The 14,747-nt window shown below is 54.3% G+C and overlaps 1 protein-coding gene across 1 annotated transcript; it reads left to right on the top strand.

Annotated features, from left to right (window-relative positions):
* Nucleotides 1–512: 512 nt before the first annotated feature.
* On the top strand, nt 513–3,685 carry ZNF579 (zinc finger protein 579). Its single transcript, XM_081216118.1, has 2 exons — nt 513–598; nt 1,562–3,685. Exon 2 carries the CDS (start codon nt 1,564–1,566, stop codon nt 3,268–3,270), a length of 1,707 nt encoding a protein of 568 aa, XP_081072244.1. The 5' UTR covers nt 513–598; nt 1,562–1,563; the 3' UTR covers nt 3,271–3,685.
* Nucleotides 3,686–14,747: the final 11,062 nt, after the last annotated feature.

Raw genomic sequence — 14,747 nt, 5'->3', positions numbered from 1 at the left:
CTCTGGCAGCCACGTGAAGGCTGCAGTCAGGTTCTAGTCCAGATTGCCGGTACTTTCCCTGAAGCCTCTGTCACTGCCTCATTCATCTCCTTTCCCGGCCACACCCCTCGCCCAACACAGTGCCTGGCACAGACAGGACCTGATAAATGTGTATTTGTTGAAGGAATGAATGAATATGTGTCTGTTGGGGAGGGGAGGAAGGGGGGCCAGACCCAGCCCCCTCCTCCCTCGGGAGCCAAGAGGACGGGGCCCCAGCCCCCTCCCCTTACAGGACCCAGGAGTCCAAGCCGCCCCCCTCCTCCCTCGGGAGCCCAGAGGACGGGGCCCCAGCCCCCTCCCCTTACAGGACCCAGGAGTCCAAGCCGCCCTCCTCCTCTCCGCCCCCTGGGTCTCCTCGTCCACCATCTTCCGGCTTCCCAGCCAGTCTTTCCTCTCTCAGGCTCGGACGAAAAGCCGGGTTTCCGGGGGGAAGGCTTAGTTGGTGACACCGAGCCCAGCCTCCTCCACCCCCCACCACGCTCGGAGCCCTCCCTCCCTGCCACCACCGTCCGCGCACGGCCGGCCGCGGGGAAGGAAGAAAGGAGCTAAGGAGGCGGAGGTAAGAGCCGGGCGCCCAGTCATCGGGGCGAGCCCAAGGCCCCGGGCTCAGAAATCTGCAAGGCCTCGACCCGCGACCCCAGTCCTGCAGATCATGCCTGCGGGGAACCAAAGGCTGGGCCCGGCGGGGAGACCGGGGCCCCCCCTTGGAGACCTAGGGCTCCCGACCCCCAGCAGCCTTCCTCGGGGGCGGGGGGGCGCAGTCCAGGGCCCTGGCCCTCAGCCTCCTCCTCGCTGGAGATTCCGAGCAGCTGGGCCCCCAGCCCCCTCCTCTCCCTTGTCTTGGGAACTCAGCCCCCTCCCCCCAGCCCTCTCCACCACTGGGACCCAGGAATCCATACCCACCACGTACAGAAGTCTAGAGGCTGGACCCCAGTCATCTCCCAACCCCCCACACACCCCCAACCTCAGCACCCGGGATCTCGCCCCCTCCCTCCCTAGCCCCCTCCCTGCCCAAGAGTCTGAGCCCTCCTACTCCCGGCCTCTCCCAGACTCTGGCGACGGGGCACCCACACTCCATTTCCGGGGCCTCCCGATTTTGAATCCCACCCCCTCCACTCCCAGCCCCTCCCCATACGTTCCAGCGGGGCCCCTGGAGGAAAAGCAGTTCACTGACTTTGTCTGCCTGTCTCTTCTACTGTCTCTATCTTGTTCTCCCTCCCTCCTCCCTGCCATGGTTGCTCTGATCTCTGTGTTTGCACCATCTCTGCCTAAATCTCTTTGTTTTCTCTTCACTCTGTCTCTGCTGGGTGTCCCCATCTCTCTCTCCTGCTTTCTGCCTCTCACCATCCTTTCTGCTTCTCCTGATCTCTGCCTCTCATCTCGGCCTTTTTCGCCTGTCTCTCCTTCCCTTGCCCGGCTAAATATCTGACCCTCTCTGCGTCTCCTTGTCTCTCTGTCTACTTGTCTCTCTCTGCACCCCCTTGCCCCCCCAAATCTCCATCTCTTCCCTGTCTCTTTACAGGCATGGATCCGCAGCCTCCTCCACCAGCCCAGGGCAGCCCACCTCACCGTGGCCGGGGCCGGGGTCGTGGCCGAGGCCGTGGTAGAGGCCGCGGCCGTGGCAGGGGGGGCGCTGGAGCTCCTCGGGCGCCCCTGCCCTGCCCCACCTGTGGCCGCCTCTTCCGCTTCCCCTACTACCTCTCCCGGCACCGGCTGAGCCACTCGGGCCTGCGGCCACACGCCTGCCCCCTGTGCCCCAAGGCCTTCCGCCGGCCTGCCCACCTCTCGCGCCACCTGCGTGGCCACGGGCCGCAGCCCCCGCTGCGCTGCGCCGCCTGCCCCCGCACCTTCCCTGAGCCTGCGCAGCTCAGGCGCCACCTGGCCCAGGAGCACGCGGGCGGCGGGGTCGAGCTGGCTATCGAGAGGGCAGCCAAGGAGGCGGCCGGGTCCGGCTGGAGCCCGCAGGACAAGGGCGCCGAGCAGCCCACCTCTGCAGCAGCGGGCACCGCGGAGGAGGAGGAGGAGGAGGAGGCGGCGGCGCGGCCCGAGACGTGGTCCACGGGGGAGCCGGCCACGCTGGTGGCCGCCACGAGCGCGGAGCCCCGCGAGTCGGAGGAGGAGGAGGCCGAGGCCGGGGCGGCGGAGCTGAGGGCCGAGCTGGCGCTGGCGGCCGGACGGCAGGAGGAGAAGCAGGTCTTGCTCCAGGCCGACTGGACGCTGCTGTGCCTCCGCTGCCGTGAAGCTTTCGCCACCAAGGGCGAGCTCAAAGCGCACCCGTGCCTGCGCCCCGAGGGCGAACAGGAGGGCGAAGGGGGGCCCCCACCCCGCCCCAAGCGCCACCAGTGCTCCATCTGCCTCAAGGCCTTCGCCAGGCCCTGGTCGCTGTCCCGCCACCGGCTGGTCCACTCCACCGACCGCCCCTTCGTGTGCACGGACTGCGGCCTGGCCTTCCGCCTCGCCTCCTACCTCCGCCAGCACCGTCGCGTCCACGGCGCGCTCAGCCTCCTGGCCCCGCTGCCCGCGGCGGGCAAGAAGGACGACAAGGTGTCGGGCGGACGGACCTCAGGGAAGGGGCCCGAGGGGGGCGAAGGGGCCGAGTGCGGGGGCGCCCCGGAGGGTGGAGAAAGCGGGCAGAACGGAGGGGATGCCGCCCCGGCCCGGCCCCCCGCCGGGGAGCCCCGATTCTGGTGCCCCGAGTGCGGCAAAGGTTTCCGGCGCCGTGCGCACTTGCGGCAGCACGGGGTCACCCACTCTGGGGCGCGGCCCTTCCAGTGCGTGCGCTGCCAGCGGGAGTTCAAGCGGCTGGCCGACCTGGCCCGCCACGCGCAGGTCCACGCGGGCGGCCCGGCCCCGCACCCGTGCCCGCACTGCTCGCGGCGCTTCTCGCGCGCCTACAGCCTCCTGCGCCACCAACGCTGCCACCGCGCTGAGCTGGAGAGGGCCGCCGCCGCGCAGCAGGCGCTCCAGGCCCAGGCCCCGCCGTCGCCCCCGCCGCCCCCGCCGCCCCCGCCGCCCCCCGCTGGCCAGGAGGAGGAAGGGCTTCCGCTGCCCATCGCACACATCAAGGAGGAGCCGCCCTCTCCGGGGACCCCACCTCAGCCGCCGCCGGCACCCCCTGTCTTCCTCAGCGCCTCCTGTTTTGACAGCCAAGACCACTCAGCCTTCGAGATGGAGGAAGAAGAGATTGACAGCAAGGCTCACCTGCGCGGATTGGGGGGCCTGGCCTCCTGACCCGCACACCCATCCTCAGCCCCTCCGTTTGACCCCCCGGTTTGCAATATGGAGGAGGGAAGCTGAAGGAGAGGAACCTCCTCTGTGTCCCCACCCCTCCCCTTCTAGCCCTCGACACTAAGGAGGGAGGAGGCTGGGCCGCCCCTCCCTCCCCATCACCCACCCTCAGACCCCCCTGATGCTGGTTAGAAACTGCTCACCCCACTTCTGAAGGCAGGACGCTGATTCAGGAGGTGGAGGACACTGGCCAGAGGGATGGACACTGAGGCGGGGGCCCCCGGCCTGGCTGTCCCCCGTTACACACACTGGACACCATCACCTCTTTGGAACTGCCAGACCCTGGGGGGGGTCCCCAGTGAGCAAAGGTCTGTCCCTGTCCCTTTGTCTGTCTGTGAATAAATGTGAGTTCGTGGAACTGGAGAGAGTGGGGCTGTCTGTGGGAGTGAGGGCTGGCTGAGGGCGTCTGGGTGAGCAGGGATGTGTCGTCCACGAGGCTCGGAGCTTGGGTTCAGAGCGGGAAGGATGCCGGTGAGCACATCAGGGACCATGGGGCTCTCAGCCAGGCAGGAAACTCACAAGAAACAGGAGTGGAAGAAGGCAAGCTGCCACCTGCCCTGGGCATCTTCAGGGATCCCTACGTGGAATCCCTGCCTGTGTTCATTCATCACTTACCAGGCGCAGTGCTAGGCCCCGCAGAAAGCCGCACTGTGAGGGGCTGGAATTGTAGCTCTGCACAGCCTGATACGGTTTAGCCACTAGCCCCTGGCGGCTGTTTCCACTTGAGAATAATATCCATACATTTACAATAAAATAATTAAAATGGAATAAGATGAAAAGTTCAGTTCCTCGATCACACTGTTTCAAGTGCACAGATCCCCCTGTGGCTGGTGGCTACGTTGTTGGACAGCATAGATCTAGAACATTCCACATCGCAAAATGTTCCACTGGACCTCGCTGCCCTAGGTAATAAACCAGTCTGCAACATAACATCAGGTATTGGTAAGGGCTTCCAAGAAAACTACAGGGCACTGTGAAGAGGGAGCCCGTGGGGAGGGCAGGGCCTCTGGGGAGATGACATCTGACCTTTGACCTGACAAAGAACCAGGCGGAGGGGCAGGAAGAGCAGGGGCAAAGGCCGAGTGTGAGGTGGTTGGGTGCTACATGTTTGAGAAACCGCAAGGAACTGGTGGTGGGTTGGGGAGCGTCGTTTTCTACATATCCTCCAGGTGTGTGTGTGTGTGTGTGTGTATGTGTGTGTGTGTGTGTTTAACCCATTTGTTTCGGTCCTAGTAGTGGGGTGGGGGGGAAGCATGTCTCCAAGCCAATCCTCCTTAAACTTCTCTTTCCTCCCGTTGACATCCTGCGTTCCCCAGCTCTCCCTTGCTCTATGCAGATAATGACACTAACTACTTAGGTATCTTGACACCTGTAAGGCCAGGCCAGAGAGGGGTGACATCATGCTTGTTCTCCAGGGCAACAAACCGAGTCTTGGAGGCTCAGGAGGGAAGTTTGCTTCCCTGGTGTGATGAAACACAGGCAGAGGGAGGGCGGGAGGGAAGCTGGAAAGAGGGCCGCTGAGAGTCAGTGGGGGGAGATGATGACCACCCAGAGCTTTGCAGAATTCCCTCTGTCCAAGAGGGAACGAGACACATCTTAGCCGAGCCCGAGGAACGGTGCCTGGCATGTAGGAAGTACTCAACCTGTGCTTGCCTGTTTGATCAGTCCTGGGTTCACTACCACCCAGTGCTGGGCGCTGGGGGCAAAGGCCAGCTGAGCACCTGCCCTCATGGAGCTTACAGACCCGTGGGGAAGACGAATAAGAATCAAATATCGGCACAAATAAATTAGGGTTTCCAAATGAGCCGAGTGCTCCAATGCACTAGATCCTACAAGAATCTGTAACTTAACCTTGGGTGTTGGGGAGAAGAGGGGCTGGGCTATGCTTTCCTCACAGGCCAGCCGCCTCCCCCCAGCCCAGGAACCTTCAATGGTTCCCTATTACCACATCCCAATGTGGGCCAGAAAACTTTTCAGCACAATCTCATGGACAAAACTCATTGAGGGAGGCGTTTATACAGCCCCATTTATAGAAGGGGCAAACTGAGGATTAAAGCTAAGAAGGCACTTGTCCTACTTCTGTGATCACTAATATGAATTGAGTCCTTCGTATTAAAGGGTTACTTTGGGGAATCCCCTGGCGGTCCAGTGGTTAGGACTCCGCACTCTCACTGCAGAGGTCCCAGGTTTGATCTCTGATCTCTAGTCGGGGAACTAAGATCCCACAAGCCAGGCAGCGCAGCCAAAAAAAAAAAAAGGTTACTTTGTGGAAAGAGCTGAAGACAATGGTTGGCGCCTGGGAGGAAGTCTTTGCTGTTGTTGCTTTGTTATTATTATTCTCCCAGGTTGCTATAAATGTGATCTCAGGGAATCCTAGTTCTTGATGGGAAACATCCTCACCATTTTCCAGAGGTGGAAACAGCACTCAGAGCGGAAGTCTCTTGTCCAAAATCCCATAGCTAGGAACTGGTGGACACAGGATTTGAACCTAGGCTGGACCAGCTCCATGCCCTGAACCCTACATCAGGCCCATATGACCTTCACAATCAGCTCCCAGCCACACAACCCACCTTTCCAGCTCCCCCTGCACACACACACACATCCTGGTCTCCAAGGCCCAAGGCACCCCACGCCACTACAGGTTTGCCCACCACCTTCCCCCACCCCATACGCTTCCTCAACCTTGACATGCCACATCCGAAGAGAAACATTCCTAGAAAAAAATACAGAACTTATGGCAAGAAAAGGGCCTTAGAGATGGAACCCAGTTCTCCCATTTTGCAGATAAGAAAACTGAGGCCCACGTACGTGGGACAGACACAGGAAATGGTAAAATAACCAAGTAATTTGTATTATTATGAAGCAATAGTAGTGGTGTTCATGAGTCTAACCCTATTGCTTGTCTTTCCCTGTGGTGAGCATCTTACATGGACGATCTCAACACACTTGTTAATAATAATACAAAACACATTTCTTGAGTATTTACCCTACATCTCTTTCTGAGGGGATTACGTGGATTAGCATTTAATCTTCACAACGGCATCATTATAGATACTATTATGAGCTCTGTTTTTTTCTTCTTAAGCAGCTTTGTTGAGGTATCATTTACATTCCACAGAATTCACTCATTTTAAGTGTACCATTCAATGATTTTTAGTAAATTCACAGGACTGTGCAGCTATCACCACAATCCAATTTTAGAACATTTCCATCACCCCAGTAAGATCTCCTGTGCTCATTAATCGTCACGTCCCATTTCCACCTGCAGTTCCAGGCAGTCACTAAAGTACTTTCTGTCTCTACAGATTTGCCTTTTCTGGACATTTCATAGACATGGATCATACAATATGTGGCCTTTTGCATCTGGCCTCTTTCACTTAATGTCTTCAAGGTCCATCCATGTTGTAAATTGTAACAGCACGTCATTACTTTTACAGCTGAATAATATTCCATTATATGGACAGACCACATTTTTTTTTATCAGTTCATCGTTGATGGAGGTTTGGGCTGTATCTACTCTTTGGCTGTTATAAATAGTGCTGCTATGAACATGTGTGTACAAGTCTTCCCATAGAGGTATGCTTCTGTTTCTCTTGGGCAGATTCCCAGGAGCGAAATTGCTAGAGTGTGTGGGAAGTTTACGATGAACTTTTTAAGAAACTGCCAGACTATTTTCCACTTACCACCCCACCAGCAATGCATGAGGGCTTCCCAAGGGGGCTCCATTTTCCTGAGAAGGAAACTCAAGTACAGAGATGTGAAATGACTTGCCCAAGGTCACACAGCTAGTAAGTAGCGGATCTGGATATGACCCTGGGCATTGTGGTCCCAAAGCCTGTGCTCTTCTTTTTTTTTTTTTTTTTTTTCATTTTCCAGTTCTTTTTTTATTGAGGTAAAACATAACATAAAATTTACCTTTTTTAACCATTTATGTGTACAGTTCAGTGGCATTAAGAACACTCCTATTGTCCTGTAACCATTACCATCCTCCATCTCCAGAACATTTTCATTGTCCCCAACTGAAACTCTGTCCCCATTAAACAATAATAACTCTCTGTTCCCCCTCCATCCGGCCCCCGGCAACCACCCTCCTACTTTCTGTCCCTATAAATATGACTACTCCAGGTATGCAAAGAAAAACTCTTCTGTTTTTCTTCTCTACCCTCCTACAACACTACTCATGGAATACTTCACCTCTGACCCTGCCGGTCACCAAATGTGTGTGTGACATTTGGTCACACATCAAGCAATTCTGCAGCAAAGCTGGGTGTCTACAGTTCGGTTCAGTTCTGACACTGTCTACCTGCAGATGATGTCAGATCCCACAGATGAAGAGGGTCAGTCCCACAAGACGGCAACTCCCCCCCTCCAATTTCAGACACCAGTCAAAGTCTGGGTTGTGACCCATGCCAGAGCCTGTGCTCTTAACCCCCTTATACAAGGGTTCACCCTAAGCTTGTTCACTCATCATTCATTCATTCATTGAGCAACATGTGCTTACAGGTAGGAGAAACATCAGTGGACAAGCAAACAAGGTTACATTCTGGTAGGGGATGCAGATAAACAAATATACTTAGGACATCAATTCAACAAATACTTACCAAACTCCCACTCTGGGCTGGGCACCGTCCTAGGTGTTGATCGTCCACCGGCTAATGAAACAGACACAAATCCCTCCCCACGTGGGGCATCCATCCTGGTGGGAGGAGACAGACATGAAAACACAGTGAGCAAGTAAGTGATGAAGCATCTTAGGAGGGGATGATGCTAGGGAGCAGGGTGATGCAGGACAAGGTGGGGGTGGGGTGGGAACTGCAGGCCTGTCCAAACAGGAGCCAAAGGAGGGAGCCTCGCAGGTAACTGGGTACATGTCCCAGGGGAGGTGCACAGTGGATGCACAGGTCCTGAGGTGGGAATGTGACCAGCGTGTTCAGGGGGCAGAGAGGCCAGCCTGAGTGGAGGGGGGCATGGGGGTCCAGATCCAGTAGCAACTCGCAAAGACTCTGGTTTCTTCTCCAAATGCAATGCATACAGAGGGACTTCCCTGGTGGTCCAGTGGTTAAGACTTCGCCTTCCAATGCAGGGGGTGCAAGTTCAATCCCTGGTTGGGGAGCTAAGATCCCACATGTCACACAGCCAAATAAACCAAAACATAAAACAGAAGCAATATTGTAACAGATTCAATAAAGACTTAAAAAAAATTGTCCACACCAAAAAAAATCTTAAAAAAAAAAACAAGAAAGAAATGCAGACAGAGCCCCAAAGGGATTCATCAAGAGGCTGGCATAATTTGACTTCCCTTTTCCCTTTTTTTTTTTTAAATAGTTATTTATTTATTTATTGGGTTGTGCCAGGTCTTAGTTGTGGCATGCAAACTCTTTTTAAAAGTTTTTTAATTTTTATTTTTGGCTGTGTTGGGTCTCAGTTGCTGCGCGTGGGCTTTCTTGAGTTGCGTCGAGTGGGGGCTACTCTCCGTTGCAGTGCGCGGGCTTCTCATTGCAGTGGCTTCTCTCGTTGCAGAGCACGGGCTCTAGGCGCGCGGGCTTCAGTAGTTGTGGCTCATGGGCTCTAGAGCGCAGGCTCAGTAGTTGTGGCGCACAGGCTTAGTTGCTCCGCGGCATGTGGGATCTTCCCAGACCAGGGATCTAACCCGTGTTCCCTGCACTGGCAGGCGGATTCTCAACCACTGTGCTACAAGGGAAGTCCTCCATCTTTTTTTTTTTTTCAGTACGCGGGCCTCTCACTGTTGTGGCCTCTCCCGTTGCGGAGCACAGGCTCCGGACGCGCAGGCTCAGCGGCCATGGCTCACGGGCCCAGCCGCTCCGCGGCATGTGGGATCTTCCCGGACCGGGGCACAAACCCGTGTCCTCTGCATCGGCAGGCGGACTCCCAACCACTGCGCCACCAGGGAAGCCCCTCCATCTTTTAAAAAATAAATAAATTTTACTATCTAGAGCCCTTTTAGGTTCACAGAAAAACTGAGTGGAAATACAGATGGTCCCTATCCATCTATCCTTTAAAAATTCATTTCAAAGCAATTTGCAAACATTAGACCACATCACCCCTAAATACTTCAGCATGCATAACAAGATATCAAATATTTATTGAACCTTCTTGTCCTTGATAAAACTTAAATTCCGTGAAATGCATGCCTGTTACCTTACCATCTGATGAATTCTGAGCGATACAGAACACCTGAGTAGCACAAATTCCTCTCCTGATTTAACAGATTCCCTCTGGCTTCTGTTTGGAGGACAGACGGGTGGGGAGTGGGAGCAGCAGTCCTCTTATGCCTGCCTGGCTTTCTCCTTAAACCACCTTTTTCTTTTAGAATCGTTTTTAGATTTACAGAGAAGTTGCTACGATGGTCAGAGCCGTCCTGTGTGCCCCGACCCAGGTTCCCCAAATGTTATCGTGTCCCTACCATCCCAAACCAAGAAGCCAATACTGGCAGACGCAACCATTTCCTCAGATTTTACCCATTGTTCCTAATAGCTTTCTGTCCCAGGATCCCACCCAGGACACCACCGTGGCCTTACTTCCTGCCTCCTGAATCTCCTCTGGTCTGTGGTCACCTTTCAGGCTTGTCTTGGTCTTTCATGACCCTGGCCGTTTTGAGGAATCCCCGGAAGAAAGGCCACGCCCACGTGCCTAGCGCTCCCGGGCTGCGTCTTACCCACGTGACTATCACTGAAGATGTTAACCTGCCTCACCTGGTGGTTTCCACGCTGTGCAGTGGCCCCTTCCCCGTTCCAGACTCCACTCCTTGTAAGCTGAGCTGCAGCCCACGTGGAGGGGAGGGGACGTTTCCAGACACACTTTGGGCAAATTCTGTCCCTTCTCCTTACCCTGTTTATGTATCTATTCAATCATTTGTTTGTTTTTTGTGTGTGTTTTGTTTTGTTTTGGCCACGCACGCATCTTGCGGGACCTTAGTTCCCCAACCAGGGATGGAACCTGTCTCCCCTGCAGTGGAAGCTCGGAGCCCTAACCACTGGACCGCCAGGGAATTCCCAATCATTTATTTGTATCCGTATGGATTCACAGACGTTTCTTTTATACTTTGGGTGATAGTCAACTCCAACATTATCTCATATAAATAGTTTATATTATAGTCCAATGTCACATTATGTATTTCATTGAAGCCCACCTGTGTTTGGATGCCAGGTGCCATCAAGAGCTAGTGAAGCAAGCACAGGGAGCTCAATATCTTGTAATAACCTATAAGGGAAAAGAATATATATATATGTGTGTGTGTGTGTGTGTGACTGAAGCACTTTGTTGTACACCTGAAACTAACACAGCATTGTAAATCAACTATACGTCAATAAAAAAATAAAATCAAAACTAAAAATAGAGAGAGAGAGAGAGAAGCAGTGCTGAGCAACAAGCAGGAGCTTCTGGCCAGCGTGTGATGGGACATGTGACTTCAGCTGGGTGACCAATGAGGGCTTTTGAGGAGGAGGAGCTGAAGACTTGGTCCAGAGGAGCTAGGGACCTGAGCACGTGAGGGTCTCTGAGGCTCCAAGGGGACGGCCACCTGCCCGTGGACATCCAGCCAGGCAGAGCTACACCCACCTTTCCCAGGCACCAGCCCCACAGCAGTTTCTACCCCCAGTTCCCGGCCCCCTGGGCGGGCGGTTTGGAATTCAGCCTCCGAGGCCAAGTCCCCACGCCTCCACAGCCCCTTATCTCACCACGCCCGGCACTGTGCCTGGCACCGACCTGCACTCTATAAATATTTGCTGCCACTCACCCGCTGTGCTAGCCCCAGCCACCGTCCTCTGCCCTCCTCCCGAATCAGCTCTTTCATCTCGAGGAGGGAGAGGGGTGTTGGTGGACCCCGATGTGGAATCAGGGTCGTGACCCACCCAAGGTCACTGGGAGAGGGAGGGCCAGAGAGAGAGAGAGAGAGAGAGCTGGGCGGCCTCCAGACTTCTAATAATGGGATAAGTGTAGCTACCATTTATTATCTTGCCCATTCACTGGTGTCAGGCACTTCACACGCATCTTCTGGTTTCATCTCCTCAGCAACTCTGCTGGTTCCTAGCACAGACCAGCTATCTCACCTCGTGGCCTGGGACGCGTGAGCCTCTTTGCCTGGGATGACCCCCTCACCCCTCCTCCAGGAGGCCCACCCTACATCCCATGTTTCTCTAGAGATCCCCTGTCATAGGCCCAGGTAAGATGGCCCCAAGATCCCTGCTCCCTGGGTGAATACACACCTCTTCCCAATTATTCAGTCAGACGCTGATTTAGGTGCTGCTGTGAAGTTACAACGCAGCTGGAATTAAGGTTCCGAATCTCAGATGGGAACTGGGTCTTCCGTGGGCCTGGCTCATCAGGTGACCCTCCAGAAGAGATGGGGACGCAGAGCATGAGGGGCGTTCAACAGGAGGGAGATTCTCCGTTGCTGGCTTGGAAGGTGGAGGGGATCCCACGACAAGGAATGCAGACAGCCTCTGACAACAGAGCAGATTCTGCCCACAGCCAGCAAGGAGGCGGGAACCTCCTTGTCTACCCCAAGCAGAGAACCCAGTCAAGCCAGCCTAAGCTCCTGACTCACAACTGTGAGCTAACAGCAGGTGCTGTGTTTGCATTCGGTCTTCGTTGCTGCGCGCGGGCTCTCTCTAGTTGCGGCGAGCGGGGGCTACTCTTCGTTGCAGTGCGAGGGCTTCTCATTGTGGTGGCTTCTCTTGTTGCAGAGCACGGGCTCTAGGTGCGTGGGCTTCAGTAGTTGCAGCATGCGGGCTCTGTAGTGGTGGCTCACGGGCTTAGTTGCTCCACAACATGTGGGATCTTCCCGGACCAGGGATCTAACCCGTGTCCCCTGCATTGGCAGGTGGATTCTTTTTTTTTTTATTTAAATTTTTATTTATTTATTTATTTATGGCTCTGTTGGGTCTTCGTTTCTGTGCGAGGGCTTTCTCTAGTTGCGGCAAGCGGGGGCCACTCTTCATCGCGGTGCGCGGGCCTCTCACTATCGTGGCCTCTCTTGTTGCAGAGCACAGGCTCCGGACGCGCAGGCTCAGCGGCCGTGGCTCACGGGCCCAGCTGCTCCGCAGCATGTGGGATCTTCCCAGACCAGGGCTCGAACCCGTGTCCCCTGCATCGGCAGGCAGATTCTCAACCACTGCACCACCAGGGAAGCCCCAGGTGGATTCTTAACCACTGCACCACCAGGGAAGTCCTGCGGGTGCTGTTTTAAGCTGCTACATTTGTGCTAATTTGTTACCAGCACAGAAAACAAATGCAATCTCTCTGTTTTGTTTCCTTCAGGGCACTCACTGCCCAAGTAAGTTGGTTTCTTTGATTACTTAATTGCTTCAAGTCTATCCATCTGTATTTGGTTTGCTAGGGCTGCCATAACAAAGTACCAGGAACCAGGTGGCTTACAACAACAGAAATGTACTGTCTCACAGCTCTGGAGGCTGGAAGTCCAAGATCATGTGTGGGCAGGGCCGTGCTCCCTCGGAGACCTGCACGGGAAACTTCCTTGCCTCCTTCTGTCTTCTGGTGGTTGACCGACGATCCTTGATTTCCTTTCCTTGGCTTGTAGAGGCATCACTTTGATCACCACCTTCCTCGTCCCATTGTGTTCTTCCATGTGTCGCTGTCTTCACTTGGCCGTCTTACTGAAAGGACACCAGCAGTAATGGATTAGGGCCCATCTTCTCCAGTACAACCTCCTCTTAACTAATCACATTTGCAATGACCCTGTTTCCAAATAAGTTCATGTTCTGAGGTGCTGGGGGTTAGGGCTTCAACCCATAAACCATCCCTACCTACATGTGTCATCTTCCAGGGTACAAACTGTGGCTGGCTTTTCCCGCTGGGTTCCTAGAGCCTAGAGCACAGCCTAGCACACAGTAGGTGCTTAACTGTTTGTTGTTGTTAAGTCATCTGACAAATTCTTTCTCTGAGGCTCCTTCCATGTCTTTCAAGTGGGGATAGAGATACACAGCAAATAATTGTCCAACACATGAATGAGGGGAGGATTATAACAGGCCTCACCCCCACTTGACAGAGGGAGAAACTGAGGCTCAGAAAGGTGAAGCGAGTTGCTCAAGGTCAGTGCCACTGCCATGCTGGCAGCCTGGCCAGGAGGGGCCTGGGAGCCCTAACACATGTCCTGCACTCCTCCCACCTTGGCCGCCAACCTGCTGACACCTTCCAGTGGCTGAACCCAAGAAGAAGCCAGATGCAGCCCAGGTAACGCAGTCAGCAGGGATGACCCGGACAGAGAGGAGCGAGATGGACAAACAGAAGGTTACCAGCACAGGGCGTTCCCCAGAAGGGGCGTCCTCACACTTGGGAATGTCTTCCAGCTCGCTCCCCAGAAGGACATGCCAGTCTACATGCACCCCCAGCACTGCCTAAGGGTCCCCACTTCCCCACTTCCTAATTTCTGCCTATCCACTTGGTGTCAAATGGAATCTCCCCTCAGTGCCATTCCGTGGTGGGGACGGTGGAAGTGTTCTGCCCTAGATGCAGGTAGGAAGGGAATACTGCACCTAGAAGGTACAAAAGCACGAATAAAACCCATTAAAGGTTTGGTCTGCTTTTCACTTTTACCACACACAGGCGATTGCAAACAAGGTCAGTGCTTCCCTGCAAAATATCTTTTGTTGGTCTAAGTTCTGAGCATTTGCTGCAAATGTTACCATGACGTTTTAAATACATATATTTAGGGCTTCCCTGGTGGCGCAGTGGTTGGGAATCCGCCTGCCAATGCAGGGGACGCCGGTTCGAGCCCTGGTTCGGGAAGATCCCACATGCTGCGGAGCAACGAAGCCCATGTGCCACAACTACTGAGCCTAAGCTCTAGACCCCGTGAGCTACAACTACTAAAGCCGGCGCACGTAGAGCCCGTTCTCCGCAACAAGAGAAGCCACAGCAATGAGAAGCCCGTGCACCGCAACAAACAGTAGCCCCCTCTCAGTGTAACTAGAGAAAGCCCACACACAGCAACGAAAACCCAACACAGCCAAAAATAAATAAATAAATAAATAAATAAATAAATACATATATTTAAATACACACATATAGATATATATACATTTCAAATGTAACAAATCCAGAAAAGGATGATAACTTATTTGTTATATATGGGAGAGTTTCTTACTAAACTTAACATCATCTTACCATATGATCCAGCAATCGTGCTCCTTGGTATCCACTCAAATAAGTCAAAAACTCACATACACAAAAACCGGCACGTGGATGTTTATAGCAGCTTTATGTATAACTGCCCAAAGTTGGAAGCAACCAAGGTGTCTGTTAGGAGATGAATGGATAAATAAACTGTGCTACATCCAAACAATGGAAGATTACTCAGTGATAAAAAGAAATGAGGGGGCTTCCCTGGTGGCGCAGTGGTTAAGAATCCGCCTGCCAATGCAGGGGACACGGGTTCGAGC

The sequence above is a fragment of the Mesoplodon bidens genome (genome assembly GCF_964165515.1).
Source record: "Mesoplodon bidens genome assembly, chromosome: 18".
Taxonomy (NCBI): Eukaryota; Metazoa; Chordata; class Mammalia; order Artiodactyla; family Ziphiidae; genus Mesoplodon; species Mesoplodon bidens.
Note: the sequence above shows the minus strand (reverse complement) of the source record. Positions and strands in the feature narration are given on the sequence as shown.